The 21,315-nt window shown below is 50.7% G+C and overlaps 4 protein-coding genes across 4 annotated transcripts; 2 read left to right on the top strand and 2 right to left on the bottom strand.

Annotated features, from left to right (window-relative positions):
• Nucleotides 1–1,408: 1,408 nt before the first annotated feature.
• LOC123051611 (3-oxo-5-alpha-steroid 4-dehydrogenase 1) lies at nucleotides 1,409–3,125 on the bottom strand. Its single transcript, XM_044474544.1, has 2 exons — nucleotides 2,569–3,125; nucleotides 1,409–1,965 (listed from the first exon to the last, which is right to left on the bottom strand). Exons 1-2 carry the CDS (start codon nucleotides 3,058–3,060, stop codon nucleotides 1,489–1,491), a joined length of 969 nt encoding a protein of 322 aa, XP_044330479.1. The 5' UTR covers nucleotides 3,061–3,125; the 3' UTR covers nucleotides 1,409–1,488.
• A 5,417-nt stretch (nucleotides 3,126–8,542) lies between these two features.
• LOC123048733 (UDP-glucosyltransferase 29-like) lies at nucleotides 8,543–10,389 on the top strand. Its single transcript, XM_044471775.1, has one exon. It carries the CDS (start codon nucleotides 8,729–8,731, stop codon nucleotides 10,130–10,132), a length of 1,404 nt encoding a protein of 467 aa, XP_044327710.1. The 5' UTR covers nucleotides 8,543–8,728; the 3' UTR covers nucleotides 10,133–10,389.
• Nucleotides 10,390–14,041: 3,652 nt separating this feature from the next.
• Nucleotides 14,042–17,445, top strand: LOC123051610 (uncharacterized). The gene is made up of 3 exons (XM_044474543.1): nucleotides 14,042–15,248; nucleotides 16,357–16,462; nucleotides 16,893–17,445. The coding sequence occupies exon 1, from the start codon at nucleotides 14,082–14,084 to the stop codon at nucleotides 14,913–14,915; it is 834 nt and encodes a 277-aa protein (XP_044330478.1). The 5' UTR covers nucleotides 14,042–14,081; the 3' UTR covers nucleotides 14,916–15,248; nucleotides 16,357–16,462; nucleotides 16,893–17,445.
• Nucleotides 17,446–18,239: 794 nt separating this feature from the next.
• Nucleotides 18,240–21,018, bottom strand: LOC123055656 (serine/arginine repetitive matrix protein 1). Its single transcript, XM_044479573.1, has 4 exons — nucleotides 20,909–21,018; nucleotides 20,704–20,812; nucleotides 19,389–19,810; nucleotides 18,240–19,305 (listed from the first exon to the last, which is right to left on the bottom strand). Exons 1-4 carry the CDS (start codon nucleotides 21,016–21,018, stop codon nucleotides 19,050–19,052), a joined length of 897 nt encoding a protein of 298 aa, XP_044335508.1. The 3' UTR covers nucleotides 18,240–19,049.
• Nucleotides 21,019–21,315: the final 297 nt, after the last annotated feature.

Genomic DNA, 21,315 nt, shown 5'->3' with positions numbered 1-21,315 from the left:
GGGGGGGTTCTTTTCCTTTTTTTGTTTGATTGTCTTCTGTTTTCTGTTTTTTTCTTTTATTTATTTTCCTTTACTGTTTTATTTTATTTCTTTAATAGTTATAGTTTTATAATAAGTTAAAGCCCACACCTAAATTGGAGTTGTAAAAAGTTTTTAGTGACTAAATAAACTAGTTTAATATTTGTTTATATTTAATAACACTTATATAATTGTTTTTGCTACTGTTTTATTCATCTCATAGTATTTAAACATTTTATAAAGGTGTGGTTTCTCCACCATAATTATCTGTGCAATATTTGGTTCACTCCGAACATTTTTGTTTCAATGTTTGAAAACTTTTGTTGTTTGCCATATTTTGAATTGATTTTTGAATCAGTTTTGTACTAACGAAGGATTAGAAACAGTAACGGAGGTGACGTGGCATCATTAGCAGAGTTTTACTGTAGCTTGATTATCCGGGCGTCACACCGTCCTCCATCGGGGGGAGCCGGCTGGAGGGCCAGCCGACTTGAGGGACTTGAGCCGTCATGATGTTTTGAAATGTTAACTTGTTTCCTTGAGCCTACCTGGAGGTCATCCTCCCGACAACTTGAGCACTTGTATTTCACAGATTATATGAATACCAACAGGACGTAGGGTTTTACGCTAACATGGCGGCCCGGACCTGTATATAAAATCCGTTGTGTCCTTGTTTGCTTGTGTTCCTTTGATAGTGGACTGACTAGGCGTTTAGCCCCTGGCCGAACGCACAAATACAGGGTATCCTAGATCCCTGGTGTCTGGAGAACACACTCCGACACAAGCCATGGCCGAAGAAGTAGTCCCCACATCAGATGCCATTTCCGCGGTTGGAGGACGAGCTTGAACCCAATGGTTTTTTTCATCCCCTAAGTTTTTTTCGGCGCGGGCGGCTGCGTGTGGGTGATTTCCGGCAGCGACAAGCCAGCATCAGTGGTAGGCGTGGTGTGGGAAGGGACCGGGCTATCCATTCCAGCTAGAGAGACGGTCATCGGTGGAGGCAGCGGGGCATGGTGGCTGCGGCGGCGGGAGACAGGGCGGCGGGATGGTGGGAGAAAGAGAGGGCACCACTTTTACTCAGCAGCGGCGAGAGTGAGCATATTTAGGGAGATTGGGAGAGATTTTGGACGGTGGAGGATAAATTTTACTCCTTATCGATTTTAGTACTTCGGCTAGGTGCGCCGTAAGGGAGGAAAACCGAAATTATCCTCCCTTACGGTCTGATGTATGGATCATAATTTCATAATTCTTTCAAACATGAACGAACATTCTGCAAGCTATGTTTTTCAGCGTGGAGTTTAGCAATTAATTTTATTTTTAGTCGGTAGTTTATGTATGAAGTGAGATGAGATTAGGGACGATCAATTCAGATGTCGACAGACACAAAGGCTTAGAATGGTCGCCGAGGTTAGATAAACGTGAGACTGCTTGTAAATAGACAATCCGGCTGTCAACCAATTAGTTGGCTCACTACAAGATATAGGGCACCAGAGCCTTGATGCTCGCTGGGAACTCCTCGAACTTGGATTCGTACCATCTCCGGGTGGCGAAGCTTCGGCCGACGAGGTAGGCTGCCGTGCCGGAGGCCATGGCGAGCGCATAAACCGTCTGCGAGATCATCGCGAACCCGAAGAATCCGGTGATCTCGAAGAGGTAGTGCGGGCAGGTGACGAACTCGAAGAGCCCGCCTTTGGGGATCTTGTACCCTTTATCGTCGTCACCTCCCTTCCTGAGTTGCGAGAGGAGGTAGTGGTGGTAGAAGTTGCCGGCGATGCCAACGGCAAAGAGGAGCACGCCTGGGTAGAGGAGGTTGGTTGTAGGGTCAGGGAGTTCAACGGCGAGGTGCTGCGCGTAGATCATGGTGATGGCGCTGAGCAGGTAGCTGGAGGAGATGGCGAGCGCGGTGTTGAGTGGCATGTTTCCACTGTACCGGTGGATGAAGAGTACCTTGTAAAAGAGCAAGTTAAGTAGTGGTCCAACTTATTTTAAAATAGAGGGAGTACTAGATTGCTAGGTCACAATCATGTAATGGAACAATATTCATGCCTTTACTGGAACACGATTTGTTTTCAATAAACCTATAAAAACACAGAGATTTCTCTTCCTTGATTTTTCTTCCCATTTTTTTTCCAGTCAAACGAGAGAAAATATTCAACTCCAATTCAACTAAAGTTTGACGAAATAAGTTTGGATTTTGTTTAAATTTGGCTCAAATCCATGTGTCACCACAATAAATTGACCTGAATGCACTAAAATTCCTAATTTTCCAGTCAAATTTCATCGAAGATGTGAACCCCACTTCTATAACATGTCTCGTTAAAAACACGGTTGAAGTACATGATTTGCAATACTTTTGGCGGCACCTAATTAAAGACCATTTCTAAGTTAGTACTCCCTCTGTAAACTAATATAAGGTAGTTATCTAAATGCTTTTATATTAGTTTACGGAGGGAGTAGTATATCTTTCTTTTGCCCGGAAAGATCGAGTGTCTTGAAGAAAGAATTCCAGCGTGAATGTTGAAGCAAGACCTTGTTGGATCATAATATTACCTCGAGGACACGCTTGAGGAAGTGGACGGCGAGCGCGGCGGCGAGGAGCTCCGCGCGCAGCCCTTCCACGGCACCCGGCACGACGAAGGACGCGGCGGCGGCGACCAGAGCCGGCGCGTAGGCCACCAGCATCCCGTGACGGCCCGCCAGCTGCGCGCCGCCGGTGCCCCCCTTGTTCTGCTGCTGTCCAGACACGACGTGCCAGAACTTGGAGTAGGCCATGTGCTGGCCGCGGAGCTCCGAGAGGCCCGCGGACGCCAGCGACGCGAACGACACCACCGACATGGCCGTGACGAAGGCCGACGGCGGCGGCGGGTAGAGCAGCGACGACGGCCACCACATGTGTCTCTGGCCGGATCGATCGTCCACTTGGCCTTGGTGTAGGACGGAGCTAGCTCTGGACTGGATCGACCCTTGCGTTGCGCATCGATCTCCTTGGTACTCGGGCCGTTGGTTTATGCTCAGGTAGTTGCCGACGAGACGTGGCGTCATGGGAGCCTATGGAGCGAGTTGTGATGGAGGATGCATGAGACACAGCACACGCGTGTTACAACAAACATGCAGGGAGAGAGTTCGTTACATCATGTGCCCAGCGTGAGAGCACGTCATGAAGAGACGTGTGGTCTGGTCAGCGGGCACCTGATATTCTGAACAAAAAACTAGACAAAGCTATGTATATATGCACCAAATACTTTTTTTATGCAAGCTATTTCTCTTGCAAAATCACATATTTCTAGCACATGTACTATTGACCAGAAAAGTACATGATTTTTTACAGCACACACCAATGCTTATTTTCGTGATAAAATTTCACACACATCTAGTATACATCTAAGAATACTTGTGTATTTATTTTTAAAATTTTCTAAATTATAAAAATGTTTTTTTTCAAAACATAAAAATATGATTTTTTTTTTCATTTTTTGGGCTCCATGGAGAGCCCGAGAGCTAGAAATCCACTATCTAATACGAAGGCGATACCTCGGCAGTGGGCCATCTTTGAATCTGATCCAGATCATGTTTGAGGGAAGATAACCGAGGCCTAGGGCGCACAACTCGATTTTTGTTACAGGAGCATGCTCCAGACCATAGGTCCGTAATAAAACTAGGAAAAAAATGCACACATACATATGAATGTGTAATACTTATTTGTTTGCAAAGTATCATGGGGAAACACCTTTTTATGCAAGCTAAAAAAGAGTACAAAATCACATATTTCTAGCACATGTACTATTCACACAAAAAGTACATATTTTTTTAGAGCTCACACCAGTACGTATTTTTGTGAATGAAATTTCACGCGCATCTAGTATAATTCTTTAGAGCTCACACCAGCGCCAGCAGCCCAGCGCGAGCGAGCCGGCCTCGCTACACTTTCGGCCCATGGCCCGTAGCAGATCTAGGGTTTTAATCATAGCCGTTCTTTGCGATCCAGCGACCATCCGCGCCGATCGGTCGAACAAAACGACCCACCGCGCCGCTCTGGACGAACCCTAGTCCATTCTCTCCTTCCCCCGCGCACCTCTCCTTTCTCTCTCGCTCCCGCGGCGGCGGAGCTGCTCCAGCGGTCCAGCCGCGCCGCAGGCGAGCCGGCGACGGTGTCGGCCGTCGCTGCGCCGCGCACCACCTCTTCTTCCCTTTCCCTCTATCCTATCCTCCAATGACAGAGAGAGAAAATGACGCGGCGGAGCGGTCCTCTGCTCCCCTTCTCGCCCGTGGTCCTCTCTGGCCGACGGCGAGGCTCCCTAGCGCGGCGAGGGTCCTCCTTTCCTTTCCCCTTCTCCATTTCACCCATCCACCACCGCCTTCTATTAGAGAGGTAGCACGCGCGATATGGCGGCGCCCTCCCTGTCCCCTTTCCCGGCGTGCGCGAGCACCTCCAGGGTGAACGCGCCGCCGTCAAATGGCATGGTGGTGGTGCCCTTTGCCCCTTGCGGGGTTGTTCTTCTTCCCGGATCCTCGGCATGCCGATGCGATTCGGGATCGAGAGGAACTGGCGCGGCCTTGCGGCGGCGCACTTTGCCGGCGAGCACCGGGCCCTCTCCGGTGAGATCTTTGCCCTGTCACTTTAGGGTTCTAAGGGAGGGGACAATTTTCTGTGATTTCTTTTCAACCGAAAAATCTAACCCAATCTGGCTGATACCATTGATAGATTTCTGGGATCGGTTAGGGTTAGAGATCCTCGGTGGATTACCTTCTCCTTGGGTTAATGAACCCGAAACAGTGGTCATGGTGGAAGGTGCCGGTGATGGCAGAGAGTAGCGGTGGCGGTGCTTCCCATCAGCACTGCACTAACCCTAGATCGGTAGGGGATGTATGTGGGGTGTACGGCGTAGCGACGAACCTCGTGTTGTGAGCCGCGACCCCACCTCTTTATATAGTGCAGGTGACAGGGGCCCGTCAACCATAGTGGGTTGAGCGCCCCGATCAGGGCGCGGATCTAAGTGCCCGGTGGGCCGTTGGGCCCACACGATGGAGATCATCCTAACAGCTGCTTCCTTCTTTCTTGACACCAGCGCTGAGAGGGCATGGACATCAATCCAACACACCTGCAACATCCGTCGCCATCTTTGGCTTTGAGTACCGCGAAAAGTGTCCCTTCCGGAAGGAAGAGAACTCGAGTCATCCAACCGGTCTAGCACCACGGCCGGGCCATCCGCCCGGACAAAGCAGGATCTCCCACCAGCATCAGCGCAGAGAAAGGAGAAGAACAACAGCAGCAAATCATACCAACAAGGAAGAAGAAAGAGGGAACCGGCGGCGCGCAAGGGAACCCTCGTCGCCTCCCTTGATCGTCTCGTGTGATCCTACTTTTCCAGGGCTGGGTTTATTTGTTGAGACGTGGAAGGTAAGACCTAATTTTCCGGGGCTGGGTTTATTTGTTGAGACTTGTATAACTAGAAACTACAATGCGAACGACATTGCTAATGGAGTTCTAGCTCCAAGGTCCACGGAGCCTTTAATTGAAAAAATTCAAAAACAATTTTTTAGATTTTTAAAAATTCTGAAAACACACACACACACACACACACACACATACTCCTTCATTTCTAAACGTAAGACCTTTTAGAGATTCCAATATGATTTAGAGTGTAGATTCACTCATTTTGCTCCGTATGTAGTCCATTAGAATCTCTAAAAGGTCTTATGTTTAGAAACAGAGCGAGTATATATATGAATGTATACATTTGTTTGGAAAGTATTATGGTGAAATATCATTTTATGCAATCTAAAAAATAGACAAAATCACATATTTCTAGCACATGTGCTATTCACCATAGAAGTACATGATTTTTTACATCCCACACCAAAACATATTTTTGTGATGAAATTTCACACACATCTAGTATACATCTATGAATACTTGTATATTTATTTTAAAGTTTTTCTAAACCTAAAAAGATGATATTTTTTGAAACCTAAAAAGATTGTTTTTGAATTTTCTAAATTTTGGGGCTTAATGGAGCCCGAGAGCTAAAAATCCACTCCAATACGAAGGCATGTTTGCAACATGCTAGAGCTAGGGTTAAGTCCTCTCAGCGATACCTCAGCAGTGAGCCATCTTTGAATCAGATCCAACATGCTTGAGGGAAGATAACCGAGGCCTAGGGCGGTAAGGCTCCTATTGTGTTGCTCTATTGAGTGTGGTACAGAACCTAGGGTGAACGCTAACTTGAGTTTATCATATGACCTTGAAACCATGGTTGTGCCTTCACCACCTTTGTTGCTGGTTGAACTCAAGTGCAATGTGGAAGAAGGCCGACAACTTTTTCACTCCGTGCAGAAACCATGTTTTAGGACGAAGAACACAAAGTTGGCGAGTTCATGAGAAAATAAGTTATCTGCTGAAGAAACTATGTTCCAATTCCGACAAAATAATGTTTTGGACGAGTTCAGATATCCCGACTTGCTAAATATTTTCAGAACTCAAGTTTGCCGCTGAAGAAACATTGTTTTGACTTCCAGCGAAACAATGTCTGGTCGGGTCATAATCTCTTCTTTTCTGTTTTTCGGCTGCTTGCAGCTAGTTATCCCCTCCATTCATCGACCATACACCGTGAAGATTGGGCATGCCCTCATACATCTTCTTCTTTGAAGACAGTGTCGCGTCATAACCTGAGACGTGTCAATTCTTAACTTAACATATCAGTTCTTAAGTTAAACATACAAGTAAATACAACTAAGATCATTGTAGATCTTAAACCATAACATCATCTTGGGCCATTTTCCCTTTGCCACATGTTGTGTTTTAATAGCGTCGCAGATGTCGACGTGGATGGAAGGTCTGGTTGGAATGGTTCATGTGGGAAGTTTCATCGTGATGAGGGAGTGGGGGCGGAAGGGGGGGGGTCGCGTTGTGGCTTCTTTTTCATCGAACGGAATTCGTTCGATTTGCTCCCCATCAAGTGCGAACAAAATGTTCCGTCCAAAGACTCCTAGCTTTGACATTCAGTCAATATTGGAGTCCAAAAGTTATAGGGCTGCCGTTTTGACGGTTGTGTTTGCATGAAGCCTCCACATCCTTAAAATAAATATATAATACATTCCAAACATATTTTATAGGTTGTGAGTATGACAACAATGCCAAAGTTGCTATAGCTCTTTCCCTTTTTCAAAAACGTAATCCAAAAACCCTTTTCTATGTGTCCATTTTAATTTCACCATTAAATAGAAGGACCCAATAGTCAGTGAACGTTTGCCGGGAGGGCGCCTCAATTGCGAACAGTTTAGATGGTAAATTTAGTTGCATGGTACGGCAATTTCTTCAGAGAAGAAGAATTGTGGCAAAAGGGGCTGGATTTGCCATCTCGGACCAATAAAGTTGCAAAAAGCCGTGTTTATTTGCCATCTCCTCCCATGTGATGTTCGTCGGTTATCACTTCTGTAAATGAAAACCCTTTTGGATTTTTTCATTGGAATGGAAGAATATTCAAATATTACACAAGAAATTGATTAGAAAAGAATTAGTTCTTTATATCCTAATAATAATAGCTTAGAAAGGCTACGTAAATCTTGAACTTCTCCTCAAGAAAAATCTAGGGTTCCCTGTCTCTCGCCGACGCCGACGTCAGTTCGCCTCGTCTCCGGTGGCCTTAAGGCCATGGCGGCGCGGTAGATCTCAGCCCTTGTTGGTAGGAGAGCTCTGTTTTCAATCGTTTCTTTTCGTTTTTTAGGGTTTGTGTCCTACTCAGAAAGACGAGATGACGGCTGCTCCCTGAATACAGGATAAGGTTCCCCCTAGCCCCGTTCTGATAGTGTGTCTAGTATCATTAGTGGGCGTGTGTAGGTGTCTCCGGCGGATATGTCCTCGGTGGATTTGTTCGGATCTAGTCGCAGTTCGTCTATTTTCATGTGTTTTCAGGTTGGATCCTTCCGGTTTACGCTAATCTTCATCGGCGGCGGCTGATGCTGTTAATGATGCGTTGGTCATATGGAGATTTAGCACGACGACTTCCTCACCGTCTGGCGAGGGAGGGGCAATGACGGTGGCACGTCTTCGGCTAACTTAAGTGCTTGTAGTTGTCGCTAGGTGGTCTATGGATCAGGATATAATTTTTGATATTTCTGGTATTCGTTGTACTGCCGTGATTGAAGATGAATAGATGAGAAATTTTTTTGAAAAAAAAACTTAGAAAAAAGAGGTTCACGTTCTTTTCAGGCTCGCTTGTAGCCAATTCTTCGGTAACTCTAGCAACTTCTGGCTTTTATCTGCCCCGGAAGCCGTCGTTTCACGCAGCCCGCGAGAAGCAACAAATTCGAATTTGCCAGCCGACCAGCCAGCTAACCTCGCGCCGTCGTGGGCCGTCGTGCCCCATCTAGATCTAGAGGCCAGAGTCACGAACTTGATGGAAGAAGCCCGACACGCGCCTCTCACCCACGCAACGCGTGGCCTCGGACTAGTGACTCCGCGCGCCACCCATGCTGACGCCGCAACCCCCGACCTCCGGGGAGCTTGCGCGCGGCGCTCGCCCACTGAGCTCTCTGCACGTACGTACGCCGACGGTCAGCACCCTCTCGGATCACTCCGCCTATAAATCCACGCGCCCGCCGGCCGCAGATCACAACGCAAGAAGAAGAATTCTACTCAGACACTGAGAAGCTTCACTGCATTACTGTACCCGTAGCCTCATCGATCGACAGCCACGACCGATCGATCGCCATGGCGCAGGCGGAGAGCGAGCGCATGCGCGTGGTCATGTTCCCGTGGCTGGCGCACGGCCACATCAGCCCGTACCTCGAGCTGGCCAAGCGCCTCATCGCCAGCGCCTCCGATGGCCGCCACCACCTCGACGTCGTCGTCCACCTCGTCTCCACGCCGGCCAACCTCGCGCCCCTCGCGCACCACCAGACGGACAGGCTCAGGCTCGTCGAGCTCCACCTGCCGGCGCTCCCTGACCTCCCGCCCGCGCTGCACACCACCAAGGGCCTCCCCGCCCGCCTCATGCCGGTCCTCAAGCGCGCCTGCGACCTCGCCGCGCCGCGCTTCGGCGCGCTCCTCGACGAGCTCTGCCCGGACATCCTCGTCTACGACTTCATCCAGCCGTGGGCGCCGCTCGAGGCCAAGGCGCGCGGCGTTCCGGCGGTCCACTTCGCAACCTGCGGCGCCGCCGCCACGGCCTTCTTCATCCACTGCCTCAAGACGGACCGGCCCCCCAGCGCCTTCCCGTTCGAGAGCATCAGCCTCGGCGGCGTCGACGAGGACGCCAAGTACACGGCGCTGGTCGCCGTCCGCGAAGACAGCACCGCCCTGGTTCCCGAGCGCGATCGCCTGCCGCTCAGCCTGGAGCGCTCGTCCGGGTTCGTGGCCGTCAAGACCTGCGCCGAGATCGAGCGCAAGTACATGGACTACCTGTCCCAGCTTTTGGGCAAGGAGATCATCCCCACCGGCCCGTTGCTCGTCGACTCCGGTGGGTCGGAAGAGCAACGCGACGGCGGGCGCATCATGCGGTGGCTCGACGGCGAGGAGCCGGGCACCGTGGTATTCGTCTCCTTCGGCAGCGAGTACTTCATGTCGGAGCGCCAGATGGCGCAGATGGCGCGCGGGCTGGAGCTCAGCGGGGCACCCTTCCTGTGGGCGGTGCGGTTCCCGAACGCAGAGGACGACGCCCGCGGCGCGGCGAGGTCCATGCCGTCGGGGTTCGCGCCAGCGCGCGGGCTGGTGGTGGAAGGGTGGGCGCCGCAGCGGCGCATCCTGTCGCACCCTTCCTGCGGCGCGTTCCTGACCCACTGCGGGTGGAGCTCGGTGCTGGAGTCGATGGCGGAGGGGGTGCCGATGGTGGCGCTGCCGCTGCACATCGACCAGCCGCTGAACGCCAACCTCGCGGTGGAACTGGGCGCGGCGGCCACGCGCGTGAAGCAGGAGCGGTTCGGGGAGTTCACAGCGGAGGAAGTGGCGCGGGCGGTGCGCGCGGCTGTGAATGGGGAAGAAGGGCAGGCGGCGAGGCGCCGTGCGAGGGAGCTGCGGGAGGTGGTGGCGCGGAACAACGGCGACGGCCGGCAGATCGCGGCGATGCTACAGAGGATGGCGCGGCTCTGCGGCAAGGGCCAGGCCGTGCCAAATTAGTGGGCTTTTTAAAGTGGTTTTGGTCGAAAATGAAAGAAGGAAGTCCATTTCTCACCCCGAAATGCGCCTGATGGGACAACCCCCGAACTCTATTTGGGTACAATTTTGAATTTGACCCCAAATGGCCAAATGTACAATACCGGTTAAATCTCTCCCAAAGACCGCGATTGGGATGGGTGTAAAATGGAGCAACATGGAGGTGTTTTGTTTACTGGTGTAACTTACTGGCTTGGCTAATGACCAATTTCCGCCGGAAACAAAATGATCGATCGAGGCATGTATTTTGTAAGGAGGTATTTAACGGAAAACGGTGATCCCAAACAGGGCTTAACCTCCCCCGGTGACAATTCAAAGAAAAAAACAGGGCTTAAGGGTCTAAATACCACGTAAAAGTTTTGGCTCGATACTTTATTTTGTGGGGAAGGGGATTTCGTTGATCAAGTTTAAAAGTCAGGGAAAAGTATATTTTTCGTCCCTTCAGCTCTCTCGATATCGAGAAATGGTCCCTCGACTTCAAAACCGGCAAATCTTAGACCCTCTATTTCTCAAACCAGATAAGATTAGTCCCTCGTACCGCTTTTAGTGGTTTTCATCCCAGGTAGACACGGTTTTGACTAAAACTGACAAACGTTCATTGGGTTTGACTGCCACGTCACGGAGCTTCACCGCACGCTGTTTAAGTGTTCAGCCGTGGTGGCCCTGGACGAGGGCACGGTGGCCTGGCACGCGGGATGCTGAACTTTCGCCATGCTCGCCGTCCAGGTTATGCGGCCGGCACCAGCAGGGTTGCAGGCGCCATGGCGGTCGTGGTTGACGCTCACTTGAAAAGCTAGCTAACTGATCGATCTAGCTGCCGGCCACGCACGCACGTACAGGATGTTGTTTCCTTCGATCACTTCAGGCTAGAACACGCGAGTAATACACGCACGCGAGTCATGAGTTGTTCGTGTTCATGGTGCACGGAGTGGCGGTTGAGCCACGGTGGTGGCCCTCGACGCGCTTGCTGGAGGAGCAGAACGCGTCAGCGAGTCTGCGCGGACTAGCGATGAGAAGCCAACGAGCAGCGGCGAGAGAACGCGTGAATGTAGCACCCAGAGTTGCTGTGTACGTCAACCCCGACCACGTCCGGCCCCACGAGTGCCGCGCCACCATCGAGCATCGCGATAAGGACGGCCCAAGTGCTTGTCACTGTTGATCTGACTCTCCCGTGGTAGCGCTTGGGCGAGTATTTGACAAAAAACTACCACATTAGGGGTTGCCGTCCCACAGAACTACCACATTCAAAAAAGTGACTGATAAGTACCAAAAATTTCTAATTTTGTGACTAAAAACTACCACTTTTGATAAATGACCGGTTTAGACGATTTAAACACGTTTATGACATGCAGGACCCACCCGTCAGGGGTGACGTGGCGGCACAGTCAACTCTGTTTAGTTTGACCGTTATGACAGGTGGGGCCCACAGACGCTCGAGTCGGCCGGCGGGGTGTTCAGGCTCGGCTTCTTCGTCCCGCCCGGCAGCTCCAACGGCAGGGCCTACCTCGGCATCTGGTACGCCACCATCCCGGAGCAGACCGTCGTGTGGGTCGCCAATCGCCGGAATCCGGTCGTCAGACCTCCCGCCGTCCTCACTCTCTCTGCCGATGGCCGGCTTGTGATCCTCGACGGCCGTAACGCCACCGTGTGGTCCTCCGACGACGCTGCCGGCTCGGGCGGCGTAGCCACCCGCGCCACCGCGCAGCTGCTCGACAACGGCGACCTGGTCGTGACCCACGGCGGGGAGAGTCAAAGTGGATTGACGACGGGTCGGACCGGCGTGGCGTGGGAGAGCTTCGACTACCCGACGGACACGCTGCTCCCCGGCATGAAGCTCAGGGTGGACGGCAGGAGCGGCATCTCCAGGAACACCACGTCGTGGCGCAGCGCGGCCGACCCCTCGCCGGGGGCCTACACGTTCAAGCTCGTCAGCGGCGGCCTGCCCGAGTTCTTCCTCTTCCGGGGCCTGTCCAAGTCGTACGCCAGCGGGCCGTGGAACGGCGCGGAGCTCACCGGCGTGCCCAACCTCAAGTCCAGGGACTTCATCTTCACGGTCCTGTCCAACCCCGACGAGACCTACTACACCTACTACGTCAGCGACCCGTTGGTGCTATCGCGCTTCGTGCTCAACGACACCATGGGGCAGGTGCAGCGCTTCTCGTGGCACCGGAGCGGCGGCGGAGGCGGCTGGAGTGGCTTCTGGCACTTCCCGCTCAACCCGTGCGACGGCTACACCAGGTGCGGGGCGTTCGGGTACTGCGACGTCGGCCAGTCCCCGCTGTGCAGCTGCCTGCCGGGGTTCCGGCCGCGGTCGCCTTAGCGGTGGAGCCTCGGGGACGGCTCCGGCGGCTGCGTCAGGACGACCAACCTGAGAGGAGGAAGAAGAACGGCTGTGGGCCCCACCTGTCATAACGGTCAACTTAACGGTCAAACTAAACAGAGTTGACCGTGCCGCCACGTCACCCCTGACGGGTGGGTCCTGCATGTCATAAACGTGTTTAAATTTGTCTAAACCGGTCATTTATCAAAAGTGATAGTTTTTAGTCACAAAATTAGAAATTTTTGGTACTTATCAGTCACTTTTTTGAATGTGATGGTTCTGTGGGACGGTAACCCCTATGTGGTAGTTTTTTGTCAAATACTCCGCTTGGGCGCTTGGCGTTGGCGCTGCTGGCGCTTGTGCGCGGCGCCGTAGAGGTGCACGACGGGCTTGCTCGCTGGCGAGCGCCGTGCATGCAGATGCTGGCGATCATGTGTAGCTCCGATACCTGGTCAGGTCGTCAGGGACTAGGCGCTCCACCGTCCTGTGGCCGCTGCATAGGTACGCCTGCTTCTCCATGCGGTACACGACGGCGAACATCGGCCTGGCGATGACGGTCATGGTCATGCTCCCCTCCTGACATGGCGTTGAAGTGGACAGTGATGTGGCAGTCTGTCAAACCCGAACGACGTGTCAAGTTTTTAGTCAAAAACGTGTCCACGTTAGACCAAAACCATCGGAAGTGGTATGAGGGACTAAACTTATCTGGTTTGAAAAGTTAAGGGATCAAGGTTTACCGGTTTTAAAATTGAGGGACCATTCATATACTTTGAAGAAAGTTGAGGGACGGAAAATATACTTATCCCTAAAAGTTATAATGGGCATCAATTATATGTGCTATTTCCTCCGTCGGTCCACATAACCAGCACGCAGCACTGCCTCCTCGCTCCTGAGCTCGTAGTACATCTAGCCCTCCGCTAGCCGGTGATGGGATGAGAGCGAGGTTGTAGCGCTTTTTCTCCAGTGCTTGCTCCATTGTGCAGCCGGTATGAAACAACGCGGGCAGGGGCATCAGCTCGTTGTCGGTGGCTTCCGGGCTCGTTGTCGCTCATCTCCTACTTGTATCTACGCGCATGGCGGCCTTGATGGTCGATCGCAAGGCCGACCATCTCGTGCTTCTGCTCCGTCGACCAAGCGATGGGAGTGGAGTTGGTTTATTAACATTGCGCATGTTTGTGTTTACTATTGGCAAGCGAACGGACGATTTAAATGCGTTTGCATAGTCATCCCGTCTCGTCCCGTCACTTCGGCATTGAACAAGCGCGAAGATCAGGACGCAGTGCACTGACGCTCTTGCTGTGCAGGCCTGTTCAATCTTGGACAGTTGACGAATAGATTGATTTTTTTAATATTAACAAAAAAATTAAACTAAAATTACCGATCCAAATGAGGAGCAATGTTTTGGCCATGATTTATTTCTTTTCTTTGGCCGCTATAGTCACTGTTGCCCTACGCCCGGAATTGACGGCAGATATAGCGCAAATTGAATGGTCTCGCTGTTTTTTGTGTGTAAATATGGTATCGCTGTTTCGGCCATGGTATATTTGACCATCTCCACTACTGAACGGTCAGTCCAACGACTCAGAACGAGAAATGAGCCGCCGGTCCCGCTCCCCCTCGGCCTCGCCGCCGGGCGACCTAGGCATCCCCTTCCACTGCCCCTCCTCCCCGTCGGATGACGACGGCAGCTCCTTCCCCGCCCACACGCCGCCGCTGGAGGACGACAACCTCCTCCGCGAGATCCTCGTCCGCCTTCCTCCGCTGCCGTCCTCGCTCCCGCGCGCCGCCCTCGTCTGCAAGCGCTGGCGCCGCCTGCTCAAGGACCCCGCCTTCTTCCGCCGCTTCCGCGCGCACCACCGGAAGGCCCCGCTCCTCGGCTTCTTCGCCGGCCTGTGCCGCCCAATCTTCTTCACGCCCACGCTCGACCGGCCGGATCGCATCCCCGCCGAGCGGCTCAACCGGTTCAGGGCGAGCGGCGAGGGGCGCGGCCACTTCTGCTGCTGTCGGCACGGCCTCGCCCTCCTCCTCGGCCCGGAGCGGCCCGAAGCCCTGGTGTGGGACCCCGTCACCGGCCACCAGCGCCGGGTGCCTTTTCCGCCAGGGTTCCACATCAAGAGGCAGGAGACCCTCGTCCGGCATGCCGCGATGCTGTGCACTGCCGGCGGCGATGGCGATAGCCCGTTTAAGCTGGTCCTGCTACGCTATAGCCACAACGGGATCCTTGCTTGCCTCTACGAATCGGAGTCCGGTGTGTGGGGAAATGCAGTCAACACAGCGACTCCTCACGAGATTGATCCGTTAAGCCATAGCGTTCTGATTGGGAATGCACTTTGCTGGAGGATCGATCATGGTGCCGTCCTTGAGTTTGACACTGAAAGGCAGAGCCTGCGTGTGATTGAGCGGCCGGCGGATGCTCGACGTACCTAGCAGTCCTTCTTTCAGGTCTTGCGGACAGAGGATGACAGCCTCGGCCTTGCCATGTCTTAAGGACGCACCATTCAACTGTGGGAGAGGAAGTCCAGCCCAGATCGTTGGGTGATTGGGAAAACCATTGATCTATCCCAGCTCGGTTTATTGGGACCGACGGAGAGAACATTGGTAGTGCCCATAGGGTTTGATGAGGACAGCAGTTCAATCTTTCTCAGGATGGCCCACCGTACGTCATGATCCAACTCAGCTCACTACAGTCAAAGATGCTTTTTCATGACGATTCCCGCAATATCAACAACATTTATCCCTACACAAGTTTTTATGCGGCAGGTATCGTTAACTTTGCAAGAGTCCAACTATCTTTCGGAATGTTGAAATGCTGTCGAAGGAGCTCTACCGGTTCATATATAAGTTATAGTACTTGTTTCTCTGTCTGTTAGCTAAATTGTTGCCAATAGTTTGTGATATATATGATTGTCGAACCCGGCAAAATCTAGAACAAAATCGTTTTCGTTTCTATATATGCACATACTCCCTCCGTTCCATATTACTCGTCGCTTGTACTAAATCAGCGACGAGTAATATGGAACGGAGGGAGTACAATATATGGATGGTTAAGTTCAGAAATGCTATTTGAGTAACTTGATTTGCACATTTCCCTTTTGTTGTCTTCCTTGTAATATTTTCTCTCTACAAGTTAGTTTTTATGTCTGTTGATCTTACCAGTAACCATATATCTGTAATGACGTTGTGCCTATATATCTTTCCTTATTGAATTAATATGTAAGTTTTATTAAGGTTTCAATCCCTTGCTGTCCTCCTGCTAGAATCAGAAATAAATATCGCTTTTATCCTATTTTCTGTAACTCCATATCTATTTGAAGGTTTCAATCCCTTGCTGTCTGCTAGAGTCAGAAATAAATATCGCTTTTATCATATTTTCTGTAAGGCCATATCTATTTGAAGGTTTCAATCCCTTGCTTTCCTCCTGCTAGAGTCGGAAATAAATATCGCTTTTATCCTATTTTCTGTAAGGCCATATCTATTTGAATTTTAGTAGTCATGTTCCTCCATTTCACTGTTTGAGTGCTGTGAGCAATTTTATTTTGCGTGTTTCACATAATTTGGAACAAAATCTATTCAAAACAGTTAATAGTCCTCTAGACAACATAAATGATAGGCTGGAAGCATCCTTCACTACTGTGCAAAATGGAGCATTGCTATACTATTTTGCGTATATATTTTTTCATCAAATTTGTAGTAGATGTGCCTTTGCTTGTTCGGTTATTCTTATGGAACACTGTATCTTAAGTTAGTAACTGGCTCAAGGTACATGACTACATTGCCATGTTGAACTAAAACCACGACAATAATTATGGAATGGAGGGAGTACATTTTATTTGAATTTTCGTCAGTTTATTTTGTCTTTTGTTTGTAGGCAATGTGGCTGATGGGGATGATGATGGGCCTGAAATGTTAAACAATGAAATGAATGTCCATGAGTGGTCTCTTGTTACTGCTAGCATGATGTGTCCCTTGATGAGGTGATGTATATTTACCTTGTTCTATATCTATTATTTTTGTTAAGACATCTGACTATTGTGATAAGTAATACATCCGTATCTAGACAAATCTAAGACAAGAATTTTGGGACGGAGGGAGTATGTAATATTAACTGTAAATTTTGTTTACCATGATTAATATATGTTTTCTTGTACAAGAGTGTAGTTCTACCGGCTTAAATTTTTCTAGCGTCACACAGTTTTTCATGTCTCCTCTTTTCACGTTAGTTTAATAACTGATACTCGCATACTGCTAATGATTAACCTGTGGACGATTAATTCTGGAATATATAAGGTCCCTAAGTGTGGTATTGAACTTTTATTTCTTGTATATATATATATACTAGCTGAGAATCTTTGCAGTACTCAGTATTGAAGTTCAAATTGACTGATGAGATCATTTCCTTTAAAGGCATCTACCCATCTTCTAAGTTTGAAGCAATGACATACCGGTGCAGTTTCCTCCCCCTTCGAAGAAATTGACTGATGAAGTACCATTGTGTGTTCCATTGTGCATGCGTACATGTTCCACTTACCAGCTTCAAAGTGGACATGCAGAAATAAATCATCTAGTTATCGAATGCTCTTAGTTTTAGAGATGCATGATGAACTGAAGCTGGAATTTGTTGAACCAACTCTTGGAGTTTAGTAGTGCCTATCTTGAACGCTATTTTGTGTGACTGTCATCTTGGGCTCTTGTTCTATCTTCATTACCGATCAGTTCAGTCGTCTTGGACTTTTTATTTCCTTGTTTGAAGCAAGTGGCAGCCGTGTACCGTATCTGCTTGGGCTAATCCCCCTCCAGATATGCGGTATCTTTTTATTTGATTGCTGTTTCCTCTATGTTATGAGATGCATGCTGCCAGCTGCCAATTTTACCACACGGTGAATCAATCAAGCTCCTTGGGCATAAATAACACACCTGATTCTAGAACAGCACATCATCTTGGGCTGAAAATGGCGGGGCAACGGTCTATCTGATAAGCGCAGTTTCCTGTGTGAGCGGCCTCTCAACCGTGGTGATCTCACATATGGATGAAACTCGTCTAAAAAGAAGCATATGGATGAAAATTAGCAGCCGCGCGTCGCCAAAGTCACAAGTCATGTGAAACATGAGCCAGCGTGCATTTAGCATAGTTCTCCTCTTGTCCGATGTCATCCAAAGGGACCGGTTATATGTTGGCCCAAGTCTTTCTCTCTAGGAAGTATGGATCTAACTTCCATTTTTTCCCCGAGTGGAAGGGTCAAACTTTCATGGACGCGTCTAGTGGGCGCACAGCCGCCTGGGATGGATAGTGAGCGGCCGACCAAAAAGGAAACCACCTGGTCCCCCTTCGTCCTTAAAAGGAAAGTGGCCAGTCGCGTCCCGCGAAACCGTCGCTAGCAACCACGCGGTCCCGCGCACGCCAGCTGGCCGTGGGAATCACGTGCAGCGCAACCCCACCCCCTCTCCCCCCTCTATAACTGCCTCTGATCCAGCTATCTGCCTCACAGCATCTTCTTCCCCACGAAAGGGAAGATCCCACCAGGGTGAAAAATCTCCATCGCCAGGAAAAAGCCATGGCGCCTCCAAAGAACTAAGAACAGAGGAGAAGAGAGGAAAGAGATCTTGGGAGCAGGAAGAAGATCAGGAAAAACCTAAAAAGGCAAAAAAGGAGAGGAGGAAAACGTACATGTAGTTTGCACACAATCTGTGCAACCAGTTATCTGCTTCCGTGCAACTACAGCAATTCCAGCAGCCAACTATGGGCACACTGTGTGCAAAAAAAGTAGACATAAAATATATCCACAACGGTCATGTGCAAACAAAACATAGGCAAATTGAAGCTGCTTTCATGCAACTAAATCAGTTCCAGCAGCCAAATATATAGCCACACCGTGTGGAAAAATTATGTGCAACAAAAAAGATGTGCAAAAACATGGTAAGTATGTCAGCATCCCAAGCAGCAAACCAGCAAACCCAGCCACTATTGTGGCAACTGTAGGTCCAAATGAACCAACTGTATCAGCCGTTGTGTGAACTCCACCAGCAAGTGAGCCAGCTGTAGGACCAAATGAACCAACTGTATCAGCCGTTGTGTCAACTCCACCAGCAAGTGAGCCAGCTGCAGACACAACTGTGCAACCACAGCAACCAGAAGGAGGGAAAAGTGAGGATCCATTGAATTTCTTCCTTTTTAATTTCCCCTTCACCTCCCCTACAGACCTTATTTACCCATGGCTTTGTCATCTTCAAAAAAGCGTAGATTCCTGTAGACTTCCTTCTTGGTTAGTTTGTTTTGATGATCAAACCTTGTGCCTTCTTGAGCTGTTGGCAAAAGAGGTTGGACAGGTTGCCCAACACCACTGATAGTTGGCTACAAAATGTCTTGCAGTTGGCACAGGTAGACCTGCAGTTGGCTCAGAAGTTGCTCCGGTTGGCACATTTGAACCTGCAGTTGGCTCAATAGCTGCTGGTGGTGGCACAGTGGTTGCCGGAGTTGGCGCAGTTGAACCTGCAGTTGGCTCACTGGATGCTGGAGTTGGCACAGCGGTTGCTGGAGTCGGCACATTTGGACCTGCAGCTGGCTCACTGGATGCTAGAGTTGACACAGTGGCTACTAGAGTTGCCACAATGGCTCCTGGAGTTGGCACTGAGCCTTTGTCTGTTTGGTACTTTGCTAGATGTTATGCTGAGATCTTGAGTTGGCACTGTATCAGGTTTGCTTGGCAGTTTGTACTCTGAAGTTGGCAAGATAATGTCTGGGGTTGGCACAGCTAGATCTGTGACTGCCTCACTGTACAATGTCTCCTGCCAACTATACGGTCTAGAGCGTGCAACTATCCTGCATATGCAGCCAAATGATGTGTGAGTGTGTGCAACTGAAAAATGAAAATAAAAAAACAGAGATGCTCTTCACGTCGGTACCCATAGATGCGCTTGACGTCACCGGCTGCTGCCTCTCGACTCCGCCATCGCGGGCTGCAACCTCGCCTTCGCCTGTCGTCGGCTGCTACCGCACCAGGAAAAGGGAAAGGGATGGGAGGAAGGGGGAGAACGCGGGGACTCCGTGGACGGGCGGATCCGGCGTGGAGCTCCTCAGATCCGGCATGGCGGAGCTCATCGGATCCGTCCGGGTTCACGCGCGGCTGCGCGCCGGAGGCCGATGGCGGCGGTCGGCAGGAGGACGGGTCGCGTGCGCTCGGACGCCATGGCTGCGGCTTGAATCTGCACGGGGGCGGCGGCCGGCTGGTCAGGGAAGGAGGAGGAAGGAATGGAGAGGAAAAGTGCTCGGAGCCGGGAGATGAGAAGAGGATTGAGATGAGCGGCGATTTTTCTAGCGCTGTGGCCTATGCTTCCTTGTCGTCTAGCACTGGGGCTGTGTCGCCGCGGCCGCTCGAGACGATAAGCGAGCGCACGCGCACTAGTATGTATTTACGAACTTTCATATCCTCCACCCTTTGACTTCTCTACAAGCGCATAAATTTATTTGGGCCAAGTTCACTTTGGATCATATATAGGCCAAAAGGCCCATAAATTCCAACTCGTCCGCCGCGGCCTTTCCGCCTTTCTTCTAGCTAGGTTTCACAAATCCATCTTGCTTCCCTCAGAAGAAAAAAAGAGAAGAAGCACAAATCCACATCTTGCCCTTTGCACCGCCGCCGCTCCCTCTGCCTTTCCTCCTCTTGATTTCTCCAGCCGGTCTGGTAGTGTCCATCTCTACCTCAACATTTTCGAAGGGCAGCGAACTAGGAGTAGATCCTTCGCTGGTGATGGTATGGTAGATCAACAGCTTCTGGTATTTTTCGATCGGCGAGAGCCTCCCTACCGCCAGGCCATCTGAAGATTCTTCTACGTAGACAATTGGAGGCCGACAGTATTTTGGCGCAGGTATGCATCTCCACTTTTGATTGATGTTTTGCAGTAATCCGATACCTCGGCCTAATATTGATTCTCCATCTTCCTTTTGAGAGCCAGGTGACAGTACATTACTATGAGTCGCCGGTATTTGAATCTGATAGTGCATGACTTCAGCAGTCGCATCTATTCTCTCTGCCGCATCGACGCCCGCAAGCACCTCTTCTACGAAGACTCGGAAATGGCAAAGCGAGCAGCACAACCTGCAGTACCAAGGAAGAGCAAACGAGGAGAGTTGGCAGCGATGGGCGGCTGCAAAAGATTGCCTCGGCCGGCGATCAATTTCCGAGCATCGCCCAGCATTCATAACAAGACGACGGCGTACTTGTTCTCTATACTGGGAGGGGAGAGCAACATCCTTTACTCCGACAACAACTGCCAGACCACGCTCTGTAACCTTGACCTGAACATCATCGATCCCTTCGCTCCTCCCACTTCACGGAAGAGCTGGAATGCCATCAGTCTCCCCATAACCTCTCCCACAAAACCTCTGTCACTGTACGTCTTGGACCTCTTCCCCAATGCCAGACCCGGTTGCTGCTTCGAGGTCCTCTCGCACCGCGACAATGAACGCTCCCACCCCCACCCGCACCCGGCTGTTGTAAGGAGTGGAGCTGGGAAATTCTGCCGCCGCCGCCATTTTTCCGCAATCCAAAAACGCCCCCGACTTGTATTCCTATGCCGTGGTCGACGGTTCCACCATATGCATTTCATCTCTGGAGCAGGCCATAGGCACCTACACCTTTGACACGGTGAGCAGGAAATGGAGCCAAGCTGCGCACTGGGCACTGCCTTTCTTTGGCAGAGCTGAGTATGTCCCCGAGCTCGGCCTCTGGTTCGGCCTCTCATCCTGCAACCCCTTCTCCAGCCTATGTGCTCTCGATCTCTCAGCAATGGACCCTGGGCAGCCACCAAAGCTGCAGCATACTTGGGATTA

The sequence above is a fragment of the Triticum aestivum genome, chromosome 2D (assembly GCF_018294505.1).
Source record: "Triticum aestivum cultivar Chinese Spring chromosome 2D, IWGSC CS RefSeq v2.1, whole genome shotgun sequence".
In the NCBI taxonomy this organism is placed as follows: Eukaryota; Viridiplantae; Streptophyta; class Magnoliopsida; order Poales; family Poaceae; genus Triticum; species Triticum aestivum.
This window is presented reverse-complemented; position numbering and strand designations above follow the sequence as displayed.

Coding starts and splice junctions, on each gene's coding strand:
- LOC123051611 (XM_044474544.1), bottom strand. CDS start 3,060: ATGACGCCACGTCTCGTCGGCAACTACCTGAGCATAAACCAACGGCCC. Junction 1,966..2,568: donor TCCTCAAGCGTGTCCTCGAG/GTAATATTATGA, acceptor CTCTTTTACAAG/GTACTCTTCATCCACCGGTA.
- LOC123048733 (XM_044471775.1), top strand. CDS start 8,729: ATGGCGCAGGCGGAGAGCGAGCGCATGCGCGTGGTCATGTTCCCGTGG.
- LOC123051610 (XM_044474543.1), top strand. CDS start 14,082: ATGAGCCGCCGGTCCCGCTCCCCCTCGGCCTCGCCGCCGGGCGACCTA.
- LOC123055656 (XM_044479573.1), bottom strand. CDS start 21,018: ATGGCGGCGGCGGCAGAATTTCCCAGCTCCACTCCTTACAACAGCCGG. Junction 20,813..20,908: donor GACCTCGAAGCAGCAACCGG/GTCTGGCATTGG, acceptor TCTTCCGTGAAG/TGGGAGGAGCGAAGGGATCG. Junction 19,811..20,703: donor CCTCCCAGTATAGAGAACAA/GTACGCCGTCGT, acceptor AAGGAAGCATAG/GCCACAGCGCTAGAAAAATC.